Source organism: Poecilia latipinna, unplaced genomic scaffold (genome assembly GCF_001443285.1).
Source record: "Poecilia latipinna isolate Pla-1442-1.1 unplaced genomic scaffold, P_latipinna-1.0 Scaffold884, whole genome shotgun sequence".
Taxonomy (NCBI): Eukaryota; Metazoa; Chordata; class Actinopteri; order Cyprinodontiformes; family Poeciliidae; genus Poecilia; species Poecilia latipinna.
The window spans coordinates 58,025-79,765 of NW_015113500.1; the positions used below are offsets into that span (position 1 = coordinate 58,025).

Here is a 21,741-nt window from a genome sequence, read left to right on the forward strand (position 1 = left end):
GTGATATGTGACGTGATGAGAGTGTGGTTGATGTTCCACACACCGTCTGTGTGGGACAAAACTGAAGTTTAAACTCAACATGTCTGGATGTTTGTATGGCATTTAATGTGTTTGATTAACAAACACTTCCAGTGTGTAACTATATCTTGATCTAGCTGTTGGTGCGTTCTCATGCGTCGTTGCGGAAGTTAAAGCGGGAACTCTACTCTCCTTTAAGTCATCGCTGTCTATTGTCTGGGCGCTGCAGCAATGAGATTTATCGTCCTTTTCCTGTTGTTTCAAGGTAAGTAATTAGAGCGGGGTTAGTGAATGTAGGGTCAGGAGTTGGGTGTGTGTTTGTGTGTGTACTCAGCCGTTGACCTTGCTCAAGTTGCCATCGCAACTCATTCTGTGAACCGTAAACGTTTGAGTCTGGCCTACTTTTTTTTAGCTGGTCAGGGACGGGGAAATTGGCAGAAACGCCTGTACATATATTTCTGTCGAGTGAGGGTGGTCATGTTTTCTGGTTAACATATTTTTGAGCACTAGCCCTTCAGTAGTGGTGCTTGTCTCTGTTAGAAACCGTGTTTGGGTTTGACCTCCACAAGGTGTTGTGTGAAGTTATTCTGCTTCTCTTTTATGTTTTTTCCCCCACTAAGAGCTTCGTTTTATTTCAAAACCAAACCTTTTCATCCACCTTCGGAAAGTAAATAATTGTAATGTTGACATGTAACTCGCGCACCTGACTCGCCTTCTTTTCCGATCATAGAGCTATATAGGTTTATTAGAGCATCCTGCTCAGCGCTTGTCAAAACCCTGCTTTCTGAAACGAGGCCCAGGTTTTTGAGAATATAATATCTGTTTTAAAATGTAAAATATAAAACGACGGTTCAGGACATATTCTAAGACCTACAGAAGTGTCAGGCTTTACTTTAAAATTATGGTTTCTATGCCTGACGAAAGCATTTGGTGTGGGCTAAGTGTGTTTAAGATGTTTTAAAATTAAAACATGTCGTTGGATCGATGGCTAGTTCTCATGATAAGCATGAAAAAGAAAAACAGATATAGGAAATATTGTATACTTTATTCTCTGTGTCGGTTGTTTCTTAATTCTCAAAAGATTATCCGTGAAAAATGTGTGCAATTTGCATGAGATCCAGTCAGTGGCGCAACTGCACATTATTCAGGTGGATGCGAAAACATAAATCGGCGCCCCCCCGCCCCAAGGAAGGAAACATACGCTCGCTCCACCCCCCACCCCCCTCCACCCCACAGGCGAGGATAAGTTAAGTGTGAAACTCGCGCTAGATTTACCTCATTATGTGCGTTAGGTGAAGGAGCGTAAGGCGCGCTGAAGTGTATGGGAAAACATAATCGAAGGGGGCGCCAAAACCAGAGGGGACGCCAAAACCCCTCCAGACGGGGTTTTGGCGCCCCCTCTGGTGCTGCGCCCCTATGCGTTGCATGCGCTGCATAGCCACTTTTTGCGCCACTGGATCCAGTAATAAAGCAGAATGTGTTTCCAGTGTGTATTTCCCTTTTACTTAGAATTGATACCGATGGCCTTCCCTTTTTCTTTAATACAGGAACTTAACATTCCAATTCAAATGATATTTATAACTGCAGACTGCCAAACAAAAGTAATCCCATGAACTTTTTCATATTTTATCAAGTCACAAACTTCAGTGCATTTTATTAGGATTCTAAGTCACAAACTAATACGTAGCAGAGAATTACTCTGAACTGGAAAGGCAGTAACTCATTATTTTGAAAGTTTCTTGTACCCCAAAAATCTGAAAAGTGTGGCATGCATTTGTATTCACTCTGCTGACTCAATACTTTGTAGCCATTTGTTGCATACATGTATGTAAGACAGTTTTCAGGCTCTTTTTAAATTCCACTTCAGAATTGGGCACTACTTTGAGTTAATTACATGCAATTCCAACAAAATTTTAAAAAACGTATAGCACCCTTATACACATAAACAAGCTATTTTTCTAGTATCTGTAATAAGTAATTAATTTAAAGTCTGTGTAATTTGAATTCATACAGACTTTGAATTAAGTCTCTGTGTCTTAGAGTGCGTTCACACTGCAGCCTAAAGTGACCCGATTCCGATTTTTTTTGACGTAATGCGACCTGTATCTGATCTTTTCATCACAGTCTGAACAGCACAGGTCAGATTCTTTTTGAATGCGACCTATATCCAATGTGTATCTGATTCAAATGCGACCTAACAGTGTGAACGGCCCGTCAAAAAAATCCAATTTGACAAAAAATCGGAATTGGGTCCCTTCAGGTTGCAGTGTGAACGCACCCTAAATTTGAAATCCTATAGAATAACAGTGGTAAATGAGATGTTGTTTCAAAAATCCTATTTGTCACGAGCTGTCATCCTTTCCCAGAGATGAAACACACCCATGGAAGAAGCATGTCATGCATATATTTAGCAACTCTTCAACTGTGTCATAGGAGGTTATTTTCAATGACTTTTAGCACCTCCACGTATGATAATTTTATGCTAATGTGTTGAAAGATTAGATATTTCCTTATTTGTACACCCTGACACCAAAGTATAACTTCACAAGTTGCTAAACATTTCTTTTTTTTTTTTTTTTAATTATTTATCACGTAAGAGTTCTTATAAAATTAGGCTACTACTTTATTCTCCTAATATTACAACTTTATTCCCGCATTATTTCGACTTCATTGTTGAAATAGTGCGGGAATATTATTGTGTATTGTATAATATTATTGTATATTTTTTCTCATAATATTATGAGTTTATTCTTGTAATTGGATTTTCTTTTTTCTTAGCCTCACTAAGAAAAAAGCGATGTTAAGAACCTGTGTGAAAAACTTTCTTCGTATTAAAACTTATCAGTTTGCGGTTGCACAAACTCTTGCTGAACCTCAAGTGATGGATTAGAAACATATTGATTCAAGAATCTAAACTTTTTGCTGTCTGATTGTTTTTTATTTAAACCACCAGGTCACAATGTCTTATAATTCTTCTACCAACATGGCAGATAGATGTTTAATGCAAATAATTGAATATTAATAACAATATTGCTGAAAACAGCGTCTTGGCCTGTGGAGTTACGCTGTATTGGCACAACTTAATTCAGGTGCATAGAACCACTTAGATATTCAAATCACTAATCTTAAAAGTGTGTAGGACATGTTGATGATTGAAAGGAGTGCCATGTTGTAAGGGCTGATCTTTGTTCCATGGTCAGTGTCTGTTTTGATTTCAATGGTTAAAAGGTCGCCCTGCGATGAACTGGCAACCTGTCCAGGATGTACGCCTCTCGCTTGAAACATTCGCTGGAGTTAAGGACCAGCACCCCTCCTGACCCCACTAGGGACTAGGATGGATGGATGGATAAAAGGACTGGCAACCTGTCCAGTGTGATTCCGCTGGAGATAGGCACCAGCACCCCTCGCGACTAGGGATAAGAGTGTAAGACAATGGATGGATGGTTAAAAGGTCTGTTTAAATGGTATCTGTTGAAGAAGGGCAATAGAAATAAGGGAGATAGGACCTGATCAGGAAGAAGAAAATTGCCTCACTGTGAGAAACATTTTGGGGCTTGCAAAGCCATCGGAGCTTTTATTAGCTCTGATGTTAAGCTCCGATGGCTAAGATTCTCCCAGTTAATTTCTCTTTGTGTCAGTCATGCAAATGTTCGTTCTGCATAGCTTAACCTTTACATCATCACTGCGCCCAAAACGAAGGTGTTTAAGTGTCGCGATGTTCTTTTACATGAGTGGAGATGAAGTGTGTTGCTTTGGTTTATCATGATAATGACAAGATGAGCAACATAGGCCAATTTGATAAATACTGGAACAACAATATTTCACCCCTCATCAACAGCAATGAGCAGTGGATTCTGGCTGAATGAAAGAACAAGATGGAGTAAGTCCTTCTCTCTCTGCCTGGTCTTACTGGTGGTAGCGGTGGTGTAGGTGGCTGGTGTGGGTGAACTGATCATTTACTGCTCTCTTGTCTGCCTCTCTTTGGTTGCATTGGTGTTTTAAGGAAATAACTGCACCTTTCTTTTTATGAATTTTTTTTTATGCTGGACAAACAATGTCCCTTGACATTGACAGAGAAGTGAGAAAATGTACTCGTATAAAAGAAGTCGCCCACTTGTTTCACTTCCCAAAATTCGACATCTTCAAAGAGCATATACCAATCCGACAAAACTTCTCTAAGTTTTGAAACCCTTAGACCAGTGGTTCTTAACCTTTTTTGAGGTACCGAACCCCCCAGTTTCATATGCGCATTCACTGAACCCTTCTGATAAATACAATGTCGCCTGCGCTGCTGGAAACTGTGTCGCTTCACCAATTGGAATTACAGAAATTATAAAACTAGGCCAACTAAAAAAAAAAATACTGTTTTTTTTTTCCAATATAAATTTTAAAAAAGAGACGCAGAATTTATTTGATATTTTTTGGCACTCTTAAGGAAAAGGTCAGGAAGAGACTTTGTTCAGTCGGCCCCCCACATTTGTTTGCATGCGTTTGCTTGTAATTGACTGTTTTGAAGAACCTTGATCTGCTGACCCATTTTTGTTTTGCTTAGCACCGTTTGACTCTGATCTTGATTGCTTCAACTTAATTTAGAAGCTTGTGTTTTGGAAGCATGGTGCTCTTTTTTTGTTCCTTTTGGTTTTTGAGTTTACTTTAGATTGAGTTGTTTGGCTGTTTTTGTTTCATTACCGATGTTTCACTTAACCCTCTTTAATTTGTACTGTGTTTTTGTCTGTAAAACCACCCTTTTTTTTTGTAATAAATCATTTTAAGTCTCACTTGTTATTCTGGACACTTCTTTATGTTATGGCCCAGGGCCAGGAGCGGTCATAACAATTACACTGATGCCTTTTAATTTTTTCCTCCAGGGCTGCAGGTTAAAGTTCTTGGTCAGTTCAGCTCCACAACCACAGTCATTGGGTACGTAGGTGAAACCATTACCTTGCCAGCCAAAGCCTTCAAATCATGGACTCTGGCTAGAATTGACTGGTCAATATTGCACAACTTCACCTGGATTGCAACATGGGACCAAGAAGGTGTAAATACTGAACGTCGCCCAGAATACAGAGGGAGGCTCTCACTTAACACGACAACAGGTAAAAAGGAAATGGTCTCCTGATAAGATGCAAATAAATGTTGATTTCTGTTTACAATGTTTTCTGTGTTTTTACAGGGGATTTAACGATGCGAGATCTTAGGTTACGTGATGCCATGCATTACAATGTGGACCTCCTCAACAGTTCAAATTACAACCAAGTAAACCGGGTCTATCTAGTAGTGAAAGGTAAGTTGCATTTCCTTAACCCGTTTTTTCTATAATCATTGCATCATTTTAGATCATGTCATTTTGGATGTTAAGTTCAATTGTTTAAAAAAAATCTTTTTTTTTTTTTTTAATTCAATAACAATTGCAGAACGCCTCAAGAAACCGACCATACAGCTCAACCAATATTTCACAAAAAGCGAAAATGGCTGTGTTTTGGTGCTCAACTGTTCTTCTCCTGTTACCGGCGTTGCCTTCTACTGGGAGATCGAGCCTTCGTGTGATCACTGCAGCAACAATTCTTCAAGTGACACTTCAGAGCTTATCGCCTTTTTCTCAACAAAACCAGACTCTGTAAATCTCACCTGCATTGTCAAGCGCGAAACGGACACCGAATCAAACAATTTGATCTCTAAGATTAAAGGTGAGTTTGTTAGTCATCATCAACCGTGGACAGAGAACGTTAGCATTAAGCCAACATTTTCGGTTTAAATGCCTAGTTTGAGATCCACCACTGGAATTATTTTTCAGGCCAATAATATAATCACAAGACCTTATTTAAATCTACCAATGTAGATGACATGAAGTCGCATCACTTTTTGGTTTGGTGTCACTACTACATAGTCCCCGCAATCCAACGCATTCAACATTGTTTAGTTGGAGGGTTGCTGGTTCTGAACCACCACAAGTACTCAATTTCTAAATTAAAATATATTTGTCCGCAAAAACTGCAATGAGAAAAAATTCTTTGTCATTTGCCTGGAAGTCAGCTTCCCTTTCATTTATATGAGAAATTCACTATAAAAAGCCTGAAGGATTAAAAAAAAAAGCCAGAAGAGGTTTGAAATCAGTATGTACAATTGAAACCAGAAGTGTAGATTTGTATAAAAAAAGGTTGACAGCTTTTTGATACTGAATCAAGATTATTATTATTATTATTATTATTATTATTATTATTATTATTAGGACTTTATTTAAATTCAAAGCTTAACACGGGGTTGGACATTTTGAGTACATTTCCACATGCTTCTAAAAATGGCTCGTTTACATGACAACAGCGACCACAGTCTTTCACACCTGCGTTTTAAGAAACCAGCTCCGAGTAGAACTTTTCTGGAACACCTCCTACAGAGGTGTGACGTGTACAGAACAATGGCGGACAGCATGGTGCTGTGTTGTACTTAGCCTGTTGAGTTGAACATAACTTCAGATCAGGAATATATGTGTTAGATGAGCACTTCTTCATGGGAGACGGAGACATGTTATTGTTTAGAATGAGGTGGAAGCTAAGGGTGAAAGGGGCGCATGCGTGTTGTAAGACATCATAAAATCACACCGCCATCTAGTGGCCCGGGATGACAATTACACCTGACTCAAGCGCTGCTTTGTCTTCATGATTAGGGTGTCGGTGACCGTCTGCTGGACATCTGTCCAGTCAGACAACTGCTGTATGATTACGTAGGCCTCTAGCATAACCTTTCTCTATTAAAGATAATTTCTATTCGTTTAAGATTTTTTTTTCAATAAATTGGTTTGCTGTTTTTTCATTAAATCTAAGTGATAATCATCAAAATGAACAGAAGGAAACTTGAAACACATGTATAATCTGATATTCTGGGGGTAATACATCTATGAAGTTTTACTTTTTCAACTTGAATTACTGGCTCGAGGTTTCTGTCTGAAATGGAGACGCTACAGTCTTTTTACAATCTGAATGTTTCAATATGTGTTTTTTTATGTTTTATGTTGTATCAATTGTAGCAATTTGAGATCTCTGTAAATGTAAAGTGTGTGATAAATAACATATTGCTTTAATTACAGTTTAATCAAACGTGTTAAGTTTTTTCAATTAAGCTTTTAGTAGAAACTACTACACTGTTTAGCATGTACTTTTACACATATTTTACACTGTTTTATGATTATCTCTGCTGTTCTTCCAGTACCAATGGTCGAAGTCAAATCCGATTGTGGCTACATGTTCGCTTGTGGATTCATCACTGCATTTCTGATTGGGATGGTGGGGATTTTACTTTACCAGTTTAGAGGTGAGAGGAAAAACATTCCGATTTTTCACTTAATTTGAATGCTTTCTTTGTGACACTCATTGAACATGCAGACAAAACTATTTCAATGGAAGAGAAAAAACAAACTAAACCAAGACATTAAATTTGTTTTCATGTTAAAACCTTCATAGCCCAATGAAGAAGGTCAGATTTAAATTAAGGGATGAAACAGAACTGCAGTGTTACCAAATGTAGAGTGAATGGATACAGAAGAGAAACAAAAAAAATCCAAATCATTTTGGTTTGGTGAGACAGTTTCCTTAAAGTTACAAAGAGAAAAGTATGCATAACAGAGCTCAAGTGTTTTTTTATTTATTTATTTTTTTTAACCTCATACTTTTTTAAGTTGATCTTTTCTGTTTTAGTCTCTAAATTTGTGTATTATGGGAGTTTAAATATGACAACCTACAGAGTCGCTCCTCAAAAAGGGGAAAGATCAGAACATATAAGACAGGAGATAGCTGAGATAGCTAAAATGAGCTTGGCAAAAAATTTTTTACTTCATTTATTGAAATGAAATATTTGAACCTTCATATTTCTGTTTACATTTCCACTAAAAGGTTACTTCTGAAACACATGTATGACACATGAATAGTCATAGTTTACATGAATATTTTTAATAGTAAATACTGTTTAACAGAATTAACTATTTAGTCAGTCACCAGGATTGTGAATCCCTTTAAAAAAAAAAAAAAAAAAAAAAAAACTTTTTCAGATTGACATGACATGCTGCCTGAGACTTTTCTGAACTGAAACTGTTTGGGGGATTTCAATTTGGAGTTAGCATGTTCCTCCTTTGTTTAGGTTTTATTTGTTCTCTTAAACAATGGACCTGAAGAACTGGTCGTCTTGCCCCACCTAGCGTCTGCGTCAAACAAGTGCAAAAATCCTACAGTGGCAAAGTGGTTTTTAATAAAGAGGGTCTAAGTTCAACAAGACATGCTGCAAACTCTGCTTTAAAATCTCTGCTGCTAACCACCCATAAAACAAACAAACAAAAAAAAAAAACCTCTGGTCACTGAGGAGTAAATCCCCACCAGTAATTAATTAATTCCAGATTTGTTTGACTTATTTACAATAAAAAATATTCTCTTTATGGTTTTGGAAAGTCTTTTTGACTTTTTCAATTGAACATGTTTGTTAAATTAATCTGAAGAAAAACATTATGTGGCCATGGAAGAGCAAATCTTTACAAAAACGTTTAAAAATTTCTTGATTGATTTTTACATATTTATGAGAAAAAATTCGGCACTTGTGATTTTTAAAAAAAATGCCAGAAGTCCTCTATAAATGAAGTGGTAAAGTTAGGCAAGGCGTCATAGTTATATCTGGAGACTCTAAATCGGTTCCTGTCTCTTTAAGAAGCTCCTATTCTTTGACACTCCCCCTTCAGCATGTCATCACAGCAGTGCTTCTCTTTAACGTTGTTAAAGGGTTAATAAAGGAGCGAGGTTGTGAAGACTTCCTGAAGGCGGAGTTTCAGACAGAGCAGGAGTTTCTTAAAGAGACTGTGGCCCAATTTTAAAGCATTAATTTACAACTTTTCTTTTTTTTTTTTTTTTGAGTCACATTAGGTGTGTATTTATAGCATTTTATAGCACCTGAAGATAACATAACTACTTTAAAAGAGACACTATATGTCTGTGAAATACATAATACTGTTCATTTAAGTACATTTTATGCCTGTCTATCTGTATTGGACTGAACTGTGAATTGTAATATCTCGTAATTCACTATTTATGTTCAACCAGACTATATCTGTTTCTGTTTCTGGTTTGACCAGCCAGACATTGACACTGTGTTTTGATTTTAGGTAAGATAATCGAAATATTCCAGCAGCATGTAGGACCAGGTAATTTGCACCAGACGGGACCCAAAGTTCAGCCGGAGAGTGTGACTTTCTGAAAATAAAAGTCCTAAATTTGACATGGTTGTTTTAAAAGGAGTAGAGTGCTGTTCGGCTGTTTAAACAAAACAAAACAAAACAAATAAAAGATCTATTTTAATATTTCTTTTTAAATGTTAACTATAGCAAAGAAACAATGGTTGAGATGAACAGTAGTGAAAACCTTTTACCAGAATAACATAATCACTCAAACTGTAACATTCCGTCAGTCCATTCATCTTTGGTCGGATATCTGAGTTTCAGATATTCTAAAATATTCATTTCACATGTCTGGTCTACATTATCATGCCTGATTTCTCATGTTTTTTTTTTATATTGAGCTTTTTTGAATTGAGAAACTGCTGTGTTTTTATGGTCTCAGGGAATAAATTTTATCTACCCTACTTACTGTCACCACTTGATGAAATAAAACATTTATTGCACCCAAATGATGCAGTATGGAGAAGTCACATATTTGCATATTAAGTTAGCACTACCCTGGGCTGGCCCACGGTTGTATGAGCACATATGCAGTATTTGATGTGGGGCTCCACTTCTTCATAATGTCCCGCAGCACTAGCTGTGTTTCAGTTCAGATTTGCTGGAATCTGCCAGAGAGGGCCGAGTTTAATTGGTTGACCATAAAGGTAATCAATGGTTGTTGCTTGTTGGTTGTAGCTCTGATGGATTTGAACATACACAAAAATTTTATTTATCAGATTTTAACTTGAACACAGCAGCAAGACAAGACTTGACTTTCACTCAGGTTATGCGTTCTTCATGACTTCTGCTGCTAATACTTTTCATATTCCTTTTTCTATTACATTTCTATTGTAACATTTTTCAATGTCTCTAGATCCATCAAGATTCCTCTTATTGTCGCATTTTTATATGAGAATAGAGAGAGAGAAAGAGAGAGAGAGAGATGCTGATTTGGCCTGGCCAAAGTTCCATTGGATAATTCCAATGGAAAGTGCGACTGATGTCCTATATTCTGTTTATGGCAGAGTCCAGTCCACTGTGAAATTTTTGACAATTTCACAAAGATTGACTGAAAAATCTCTCCATATCATCCATTCATCATCAGATCTTAAGAAAAAAAAAATCATGATCTAGAACTTGAATTAGTTTTTTTTTTTTTTTTGTACATTGATTAATGCTGTTATTGAGAGATGTACCTGTAAATTGCCTTATAAATGCAATTTTTATTAATTTATTTTTTATATGAAGTATACATTTAAAGGCTAAAATATGCAAGCCTTTAAATGTATAAAATGAATATGGCGTTTATTTTCAAAATATTTTTTTATTCTATGCTAACATCTGGCTTTTGTGACTTTATGTAAAACCCATAATGATACTTACATGTGTGACTGAATTTCAAAGATTCCATGGGTTTTTTGTTTGTTCCAAGTTATTGTGTGTCCATGTCTGTCCTGTTGTTTCCAGGTGAATGTCAAACAGTATTTTACATTTGTTAAATAAATGCTTTTTATAACTCTGTCTGCTTCTTTTTGACGTTAAAACACAAATAAATATTTAAAAGAAAGTAGTCTTCTTAAAAATCTAGTTTTATTTATTCCAACCACCCAAATTGGAAAGAAAAACGACTTTAACTTTTACTCTGTAACTTGACAGGTTTATGCTTTGATTGATGAAAATATGCCAATGATTAGCATCGACTTAATATTTTATTTATATCATACCAAACTTGGACAATTGAAACCAGAAATTCAGACACACCAAATAAAACAGCAAACTTTATTTTTCCCCTCACGTCTGTAATTAAATCAGACCAAACTTCTTTTTCTTTCCTTTCTCCTTTTTTTGGCCAAATTCCACTATATGACAGAGAATATGTCAGATTTATTCATGTCTTCAAAGTCGGATATTTAAATACTGAATGATTACTGTCTCTTTAAGGGAACTCCCAGATGGTGAAGTCATGGAAACGTTGGAAACCTCTGATTGGTTAGCTGACATGTTTGCGTTAACTGTAGGCAGACCATGAACTCTCTGTGTTCTGGTTTGACAAAATAGAAAAGTCAAAGGAAATCAGACAAAATGTAATTTTTTACTATGATACAGATGGTTTAAAAAATAAATTAAAAAAACATAAAAAGCAGACATACAGCCGAATGACAGGCAACACAAGTGAACTTCAACAAGACAAACATTTGTATAATATACATTTTTATTTATATCATCTATATATTTACAAGATGTACAAACATATAACATAAGTTACAGAGCCCAGTTGCACCTTTAAAAACATAGTTATACACATTCCAGCATAAAATTAGGAAAAAACATGGACAATTTTTAAATGAACAATAATCCATTTTGCAGATCGTTGTCCCTAAATTAGGTTTTATAAAATCTAAATTTTTCTTATTAATTTGTATATCATCCACCGACATGTGATCTGTGTATTATTTTAGAATTTGACTAATTATCTTAACCTTTCTCTCTTTTTGTTGCTCCAAAGATTGAGAAAATGGGCACTTTTTGCTTTATTTGTTAAAACTTCACACACATGAATACAAAATTCCCACAAGTCTGAACTGGAAGTGATCCACGCCACTGAACAGCCATCTTGGTAGAAGGTGCAAAACTTAGATGAACTACGGCTTCCAGACCAACAAAATGAAGGTACTAAAAAATTGAAATAGAGTAGTAGTTTTAATGTACTTTTATTGTTTATAAATTAGATAGAAATGAGGCAAGAGCTCGTTCTAAGCTTGTGGGTTGTTTATTGTCATAGCAACTACCATTACAGTTAGTATGATCCCTACCAAGATGGCTGACAGCTGCAAAGATCCCCAAAGTGTTTTGTCACATGAGAACTACATACCAATTCGATGAGTAACCAAGAATACTATATGGTCACTCTGGAGGAGCTACCGAGATTCACAGGTTGAAGAGTCTGAATCCAAATTCATGTCATCCTTTTCAGAACATGAATAATTTTCCTCCAACTTCCAAATTATACACTGCTGTGTGCCGTTTATCACACAAATCTCAATCGTAATGTGATAAAATGTGAAACAGATCAAGGGGTATGGATACATTTCCAATGACTGTTTGTCTTTATCAACTAAGAGACATGTTAATGCCAGGTCTGAAGAGGGTCTGACATTACATGTTGCATATTGTAAATGCCAAAGCGCTCATTGACATGAACAGGTATAACGTGTAACTTGGACAGCACGCGTTGCAGCAAGATTTGCCACTATCTTAAAGTTGCTGAAAACGTCGCAAAATTACTCTCGGCTCTAATGGTTCCTCCATTACCATTAAACGCCACCAGGTGTTTTCTGACTTTTTTTCTGAGGTGCACCAGAATGTAAAGGTTCAAACAGTCTAGGAAACCTCCTGGTATGGAGACACTGAAGCCTTCCTCATCCGTTCAATCTGGATCTTGTCGTAGATCGTCTGAGGCTAAATGATTGGGAGAAAAGAAAAAATACATTTTAGGGTTTCTCAGTGGTGGCTTAAGATAATTTTTCCTGCAGCTTCCAATGGTTAAACAATTCACTGAAAGTGCTATGAAGGATCATTTGTTCTTACAGTTCTCAATACACTGAAGCACAGAGAACAATTCAGAACTAAGACATCTACAGCAGACACCAGTTAAGTGGATAGTGAATATGTGGTGTTCTGCTGTTTATTTAAACTTTAAAGCATATATAGAACAAGATGGCTGACAAACACATCACAATTTAAGCATTTCATATCAATCAATCAATATTGGTAATTATTGATTAGATTTTTTGTTTTATATATCTGAAATACATCCAAACTGGTGACATGATCTTCACTGCTTTATCCACAATTTCCTCTTGAACTTTTGACTCCATCTTTGCAAATGTATTATTATTATTAATATTAATATTATTATTATTATTATTATTATTAGATAATACTAAAAAAAACATAGAGATGTTATACAGCGGTGCTAAATGCTCACATTTGTGTGTGTGTTTTTTAAGTACTATTTTAATTATTGGCATCATTTGACGGTTCACCTGTGGGGGGCGCCGTACAGCTATCCTAAGTTTTAACAGGCTGGTGACGCACCAGAAGCGTGTGTGGAGCTGCTGCAGCAGCTCCGTTTTGTTTAAGAAAAAAAAAATAGAAAAGGAAAGAAAGAAAGAAAAGAAGCGCTCGAAGGCTTCTAAAAATATAAAAGGGAGTCTTCACCTTGGGACGGACCAGCCCGCAGGCGAGTGTCGGGGTTTTGGCCGGGCTGAAGTTTCTGTTTGATATTTTGGAAAGAGGTGACTGGACGCTAAAGGACTGTTGGACCGGGGAGTTCACACGTCTCCTATTACTAACCACCGATACAGTCATATTTGGTGTATTTTTAGGAAAAGTCAGGGGGAAAAAACTATATCTAAAGAAAAATAATAATATTACGATGGGAAAAGGGCTGCACAGTGGCGCATTTGGCAGCAAGAAAGTTAGATTCCCGGCCTGGGGTCTTTCTGCATGGAGTTTGCATGTTCTCCCTGTGCATGGTGGGTTCTTTCCGGGTACTCCGGCTTCCTCCCAGTCCAAAAACATGACTGTCAGGTAAATTGGTCTCTCCGAATTCTCCCTACGTGTGAGTGTGTGTGTGCATGGTTGTTTGTCCTGCCTGTCTCTGTGTTGCCCTGAGACAGACTGGCAACCTGTCCAGGGTGACCCCGCCTCTCGCTCGAAACGTTAGCTGGAGATAGGCACCAGCACCTCCCGACCCCACTAAGGGACAAGGGTGTAAAGAAAATGGATGGATGGATGGGGAAAAAAAGCTACTAAACTGAGGGTCTGACGGACGAAGGACTCTGCGGGCTGGCCCTTCTCAACGGAACGTTAGCTCGTTGAGGAACTCTGAAGCAACATTGAAGGTAGGCCCCACCTCATGTGTGTTCCGCCAGGTGCCTGTTTTGTGTATTGCTTTTTCTCTTTTTACGGGAGTAGAGCCTATTGTTGCGGGTAACCAGCCAAAGAATTTACATTTGTGATTAAGAAAAAAAAACAAAAAAAACAAACAATGTAAACCCACTGAAACCCACAGACATTCCCCCCCCCCCCTTGTGCTGCTTTCAACGGGGTATATGCCACGAGAGGTGGTGACGTATTTCCATTTGAATTTATTCCACATAGGTTGGTTCCAGGTCCTGCTTGCTCCTATTGTTCTTGGCCGAAGCTGCAAGATCTGTACCATGAAAAAGACGCAAAACTTAAAATATCTGTGAGCTGCTGGTACAACGACTGAGTTTTGTGGTGTGCCGTTGTTTCCAGTAATTAGTCGGTACCATCCAGTGCTTAGTTTTTTCATTTTCCAGCTGATATCAAGGCGACAGCGGACTGTAGCCAAAACTTAGCCACTACAGCTAACACGCGGTTTGTAGCTGCCTGCTATTTCAAAGCTTGAGGATATTGAAGATCCAGCGTCAGAAATGGGAAGATGGGGGATATAAAGGGAGTTGTACGTGGTTCGTTTAGTGGAATAATTTGTTGGAGGAAAANAATAGTCCATTTTTGACTTCTATCGCTGAGATAAAGCGTTTTTGGCTTCTGGCTTGCTGATCACTTGAAACTTAAGCATTAGACCTAATTCCAGTTTAATACAGCCAGATCTACTGCTGCTCAGCATTTCGGAGCTGTCCAACATCTAAGAAGGCTGAATATTGAACGTAGTGCTGGAAATTTACAAATAGTCCATTTTTGACTTCTTTCGCTGAGATAAAGCGTTTTTGGCTTCTGGCTTGCTGATCACTTGAAACTTAAGCATTAGACCTAATTCCAGTTTTATGTCCAACATCTAATAGGGCTGAAAATTGAATGTTTAGCTTCAAATTCACAGATAGTCCATCTTCCTATTTCACTGAGACAAAGCTTTTTTTTGCTTCTTACCTCCTGATCTCTTGAAACATGAGATGTAGCCGTGAATCCAGTTTCAAAGAGCCATATCTACTGCCTTTCAGCATTTTTGATATGTCCCAAATCTAATAAAGCTGAAAATTGAATGTAGAGCTGGTAATTCAGAGATTGTCCATTTTTGACTTCTTTCGACGAGATAAAGTGTTTTTGTCTTCTTGCATGCTGATCTTTTGAAACATAAGATTTAGCCCTGATTCCAGTTTGAAACAGCCAGATCGTCTGCTTTTCAGCATTTCTGAGATGTCAAATCTCTTGAAAGTCAAAAACTGTTTATTACTCGAACTGTCCGTGGATAAGAATGTTTGGACACGAGTTGGGTGCCGTTTGGGTGCCATTTGGATGCCGACGAGCGACTCAGACAGAGCTTGTGTGTTTGGAACGGACCGTCAGCTGGTTGGCCTCCACTCACCTACAGCTCGGGGTGACGTCGGACAGGATCAAAGTTCGTGAGGATCCCGTGGATATTCTCATTGCTGGATTTGAAATGCATGCATCAACTAGGTATCGAGGAGTACAATAAATTTCTGCGCACCCTAATCAATCACAATGCGTCTGTCAAATTAAAGTTATCCACCAGCCGCATTGGATTTCTTGCACTCCACAACATTTAAAGGTTCAAATTTCAGCACTACATGTTAACTGGACTTATTTCAAATCTACTGATACACATACCTTGTTGTTTAAGCTTCCATGCAATGCACACATTTGCTGGATTAGTCAAATCACAATTATTGCGGTTTAAAACAATTTGCACAGAAGAACCATATTTTTATGAAGCGGTTGCGGCTTTGTCTAGCAAGGGGTACCAGAGGTCCTTCTTAAAGAGATGCTTGAAGTCCTTTTCGGAATCCAAACCAGGAGACAAGGCCGTGGCATTTCTTTTTATCAGCACTTAGTCCCCTGCAAACACAAATTTGGGAAAGGGTTTGAGAAAGAACTTATTTAGGTTCCGGTCTGCTAGTGGAAGGCTGATGAACAGGAAAATCATAGCTGCTTGCAGGAGGAACAGAAACATAAAGGATCATCTGTCCAGAGGAATCCAGACCTTTAGCCTAGCCTGGTCAGGGTAAACTCACAGTGTCAACAACGGACCTATTTACCTATACAAGTACATATGCACTCCGTCTTCCCCCGCCCTGTTCTTTTGGTCAATTTCTTTGTGACAGAAAAGTTTCTAAGTTTTGAAAAAGTCAGACTTGTTTTTGTCAGTTTTTTATGCAAGATTTATAAGGTAGGGGGGAAAAAATCATCTACCCTCTTTAGACACATCCAAAAGAGGGTAGAGGGCTGCTCAAACATTCTGACAAAGCTTGGGCTAATTTGCAAAGGTACATAGTTAGATTTTGGTCTTTCGATAAAAACATTGGCTGAGAAATTTACAAAAGGCTTTCAACTGTAGTTGAAGAGAATTTAATATCAGGGGAAATGTAAACAATGTGGAAAGACATATATCGTTTTCCTTCCAATATGTTTATGTATCACATGGAACCTTATTAATATATATTAAATTTGGTGACAAACTGACAAAATGAAAAAAATAAACTTTTGGGGGTATGAATATTTTTGCAAATTGCTGCATCACATCCCGAATACCAGCTGTGAATTTGCTCATAAATTAGTATTTTTTTATGATTCTTCTGAAAATGCTTGGATTGAAACTTAAAAATCAAAAAATAAAAACTGAGATCAAAATCTTTTTGATCTCAGATTTATGAGATATTTAAATATTATCAGTGTACAGTAAAAAAAAGTAATATTTTGCTCTTGTAATTTTCCAGAGGATTGTATGTAGTCTAAAGTCAACAGATAAAAATGACCAAGCACAATGATCCATCACTTAAAGTCATCCATCCATCCATCCATCCATCCATCCATCCATCCATCCATCCATCCATCCATCCATCCATCCATCCATCCATCCATCCATCTTCTTCCACTTATCTGGAGTCGGGTTGCGGGGTAGTAGCCTAGACTTCCTTTTCCCCAGCCACTTGCTCCAGCTCTTCCGGGGTAATCCCAAAGCACTGCAAGGCCAGCCAACAAAAATAGTTCCTCCATGTGGGACATGACCGGAACACCTCACCAGGGAAGCATCCAGGAGGCATCCTAATCAGATGCACGATCCACCTCACTGGCTCCTCTCAACATGAAGGAGCAGCAGGTCTACTCTGACTTCCTGGATGACTGAACTTCTCACCCAATCTCCCTATGGAGAAAACTAATTTTGGCCACTTGTATCCATAAGCTCATGACCATAGATGAAGAAAGCCATTGTGGAAAATTACAGAGTAAACATGACTATCTGCATGGAGCTCTGTGTTATTACTGTTCTGTCTGCTGACTGAGATTGAAAATTGAATAAATTAAATTTATGAGACATCCTTTTTTCCTGTTTGTGTTGCCAGAGCTCATCAGAAATCTATTCATTCATTTCCCATTATTTGCATTTTGTTCATGTTTTGAGGTCACTTCTAAAAATATATTCTCGTCAGCTGTTTACAGAGGGCCGCCACTGTTCTGTCTGGGTAAATGTCAGTGAAATACCACATTTCTGAGATGCTCTTAGGCTCCACAAGACACTGCACAATGGATTTTAATAAAGATCTTCTGAATAAATTGAATCCACAAATCTAAGATCGTTATACTAAAACAAAAAACAAAATTGGTATACAAGATGAACATGTCAATATGTTTGATCTTAGTATGAGCAATTGTCTTACATGAATAACAAAAACTTGATAACTTTTATATTTAACCCTCCTGTTGTCCTCGAGTCAAAATGACCCACCACTGGAATACAACCCAGAGCATGATGAATCATCTTCAGAAGAAGAAGAAAACCCTGAAGCTGAAAGTGAGACTTTCCATTCAAAAAATGGCAAAATAACATGGTCCTCAGCGGCATATGACCAACATGGCAGGCATGCAGAACAAAACATTGTAAAGATGACCCCACGACCCACAAGGTATGCCGTTTCTCATACCCATGGTATTGTTTCTACATTCTACCTGTTTATCACACCAGCAATAGAAAAAATAATGCTGGATATGACAAATCTGGAGGATTTTCACAAATATGGAGACAGCTGGAAAAAGATGGATGAGACTGACCTGCAGGCCTACTTAGGGCTGCTAACCTTAGCAGGTGTATACAGGTCCCGATGTGAGGCTGCAGCTAGCTGTGACAGAGGGACTGAGGGGTCACAATGTGACATGTGACAATTTCTTCACCTGATATGAACTCGGACAGCAGCTCCTGAAGAGGAAGTTCACCATGGTTGGTACAGTTCGAAAGAACAAGCCTGAGGTCCCACCTGCACTGCTTACGTCAAAGGAGAGAGAGGTCTTCTCCTAAAAGTTTGCCTTCACGCCCACCACCACTCTAGTTTCCTATCTCCCAAAGAAAAACAAGAATGTAGTTCTTCTAAGCACACTGCACAGAGACGGCGACATTAGCGCTTGTGAGGACAGGAAGCCAGTCATCATCCTGGAATACAACCACAACAAAGGAGGTGTGGACAACCTAGATAATGTGATTGGAACATATAGCTGCAGAAGAATGACTGCCCGCTGGCCCCTGGCCATCTTCCACAACATCATTGATGTGTCCTCCTACAATGCCTTTGTGATTTGGACAGAGATCAACCCGACCTGGATGTCTCGTAAGCACAACAAAAGGAGGGTGTTCCTGGAGCAGCTAGGAAAGGTACTTGTAATTCCATTCATTATGGAAGTAAATATGTGCCATCAGAATTTGAATAAAAAATGCATCCGAATTCAATTTTTTTTTTAAAAATTCAGTCATTATTTGTACATGTTTGCAATTTTCATATGTTAAAAAAATTCACATTCCTATTTCAAAGTTGAAATTTTCAATATATATTTTTTCAGTGTTAAAAAAATTCAGCATATAAAAAAAAATTCAACCTTTAAAAATTCAAATGCAATATTTTCAGTGTCCTAAAAATTCAACTTGCTCAAATTCGCCGTCTCAAATTCAGCGTCTAAAAATTCGCTGTACAAAAATGGCAAGGTTACGTCAGGTCACCAGACATTAGCAATCGTTATCAGATTTCAACACCCAGCCAATCACATGACGCAGGTGTCATATTGAAGAAATACCAGAATCACCGAGGCTGGCTATTTCCTGAGGTAAATGTAGACATGATACTTCTTAAAATGAAAAACGACTGGAGTTTAAGTGAAATAGGGGTAAAGACTGATGTATATTTAAGAAAATCATATTACAACTACCTCAAAATATATTCAGATGGTTCTAAAAATCTTAAAGGATGTGTGGGAATAGGAATAAATATTCCAGAGTTTGAAATTCACATCTCCAAAAGACTTTCAGATCACCTATCTGTATTCACAGCAGAAATGATGGCAGTTATATTAAGCTTACAGATTCTATGTACAGATTCTAAAGCAGTGTTAGAAAGTATCCAGGGAGAAGGAAATAATAGGAAAGAGTTAGTATTAGAAATTATGCATAGTTTATTTAGATTATATAGAGGTGGCATTAATGTCTGGTTCTGCTGGGTTCCAGCTCATGAAGGGGTTAAAGGAAATGAAAAAGCTGATAAATTAGCAAAAAGGGCTTTAGAAATGACAATAACGATGTTAATTCTTTTCGGGAAAGGGGAAGGGAAATCATGTATTAAAAAGAAAGAAATAGAAGAATGGCAAAAAAGGTGGAATGAAGATAAGAAAGGGAGAAAATTATATAAAGTGCAAAAGTCAGTACTAGTTAGAAATATTGATGAGAGAAACAGAAGGGAAGAAATAATTATGACCAGATTAAGAGTAGGACACACCTATCTAAATGACACTTTATATTTAATAAGGAAGAAAAGTAATGATAAATGTGAAGGATGTGGAGAGAAAGAAAATGTAGAACATATATTAATGAACTGTAGAACATATGAATCTGAAAGAGAGAATCTGAAAAGAATTGTTGGAAGGACAGGAAAAGAATGGAATCTTACAGGAATATTAGGAAATGAAGGAAACATAATGGAGATTCATAGAGTAAGGAAAGCATTATTTACTTTTCTTCAAAACACAAGATTAATAAATAGAATTTAATAAAGGTAGAGGAAATGTTGCTACACACTCGTGTACAGTAGGTGGCGGTATGCACATAAAAGTTACTTGCAATCCGCCATTAATGAAAAGAAGAAGAAGAAGAAGATCACCGAGGCTGGCGACCATGGAGGCGAACGCAAACCCAACGGTGAGTCTATGCTTTCATATTTCTGTAGTATATTTTATTTTGCGCATGAGGTTTGATACATTATCTTAAAACTTGATTTAAAACACGGGTTTGGGCCGTTGTTAATCTTACACCATGTAATGCTGGCATATTAGTTCTTGCTACCTCCTGGACACCCCCACTCCCTCCCGTCCCCTCCTTCTCTTGGATGTCCCACACCCAATTTTCCCGTGTTTTATTTCAAAAAGAAATACCACTTGCGCCAAGTCTAGAATCTTTTAAGATAACTGATGGATGGCGACTTTCCGGGTTTTGTTTGTATGCTGTCTTAGGTGAGACCGAGACAGGCAGTCTTAGTAAAGTCGTAATTTTCCGGGAGATGCTACCGCTAATGACCGCAGTGAAGTTAGTTTCAAGTTGGATATTCGATATTCGAGCTCCGGGGAGTAAGCGGCGTTTAGCTCAAGGTTGATCCGATTTATGAACGCTACTGTCGGCCAGCGGTTCTCCACCGCTCCCAGCCGCAGCGCCCGAAGGTTCACTTAGGGACTGTCAACAAATTACCGAACCAAACATTCCTGTCAAAGAAATGTTAATAAATGCCTTGAATTGTAACCAACTAACTAATTGTCAGTGCTAATTCAGGCTTTTACATGAGCCAAAATAGCATCTATAAAATTTTAAATTCAATATTTTCAATAATTTTAATATTAAATAATATAATGTTTTCTTCAATAGCTTCCAGGTCATGTGACCTAATGACTCAAAATCACTTTGAAATAATTATACTAGTCTCTTTAGATGAGGCAGAGACATTTGATTTTCATTTTTAGCCATTTTCCATTTTTTATTAATTTTTTTCGTCAAAATTGGGGGTTTTTCTTCAACAGCTTCCAGGTCATGTGACCTAATGACTCAGAATAACTGAAATAATTATATTAGTCTCTTTAGATGAGGCACATTTGTTTTCCATTTTAACATATTTTTTATTTTTTAGCAATTTGTTTTGTCAATATTTAGTATTTTTATTCAATAGCTTCCAGGTCTTGTGACCTATTGACCCAGAACCAGTGTGTAATTGTTCTAGTATCCTGTATAGATAGATGAGGCACAGTCATTTGTTTCATATTTTAAAACTTTTTTTTATTTTTAGCAATTTTATTTGTCAAAATTTAGTATGTTTTTGCAATAGCTTCCAAGACGTGTCCTATTGATTCAAAACCACTTTGAAATTGTTTTACAAATCATTAGAGATGAGGCACCCACATTTTTCCCCATTTTAGATCTTTATCAATGTTTTACATAATTTAAATTTACTAATTTAAAAAAAAAAGATTGGTGTTTAATAGCTTAAATTTCATGTGACCCA

The 21,741-nt window shown here is 37.4% G+C and overlaps 2 protein-coding genes across 2 annotated transcripts in view; one reads left to right on the forward strand and one right to left on the reverse strand.

The window, feature by feature from the left end:
* The first annotated feature begins 37 nt into the window (after nt 1-37).
* On the forward strand, nt 38-10,214 carry LOC106957161 (SLAM family member 5). Its single transcript, XM_015048421.1, has 6 exons — nt 38-283; nt 4,887-5,114; nt 5,192-5,302; nt 5,433-5,705; nt 7,222-7,326; nt 9,158-10,214. The coding sequence occupies exons 1-6, from the start codon at nt 250-252 to the stop codon at nt 9,247-9,249; spliced, it is 843 nt and encodes a 280-aa protein (XP_014903907.1). The 5' UTR covers nt 38-249; the 3' UTR covers nt 9,250-10,214.
* A 1,686-nt stretch (nt 10,215-11,900) lies between these two features.
* LOC106957164 (signaling lymphocytic activation molecule-like) overlaps nt 11,901-21,741 on the reverse strand; it is a 21,580-nt gene continuing 11,739 nt past the window's right edge. Inside the window, exon 7 of the mRNA XM_015048423.1 lies at nt 11,901-12,670. Within this exon, the coding sequence (XP_014903909.1) occupies nt 12,593-12,670 (78 nt within the window). The 3' untranslated portion in view covers nt 11,901-12,592. The remainder of the gene's footprint in view (nt 12,671-21,741) is intronic.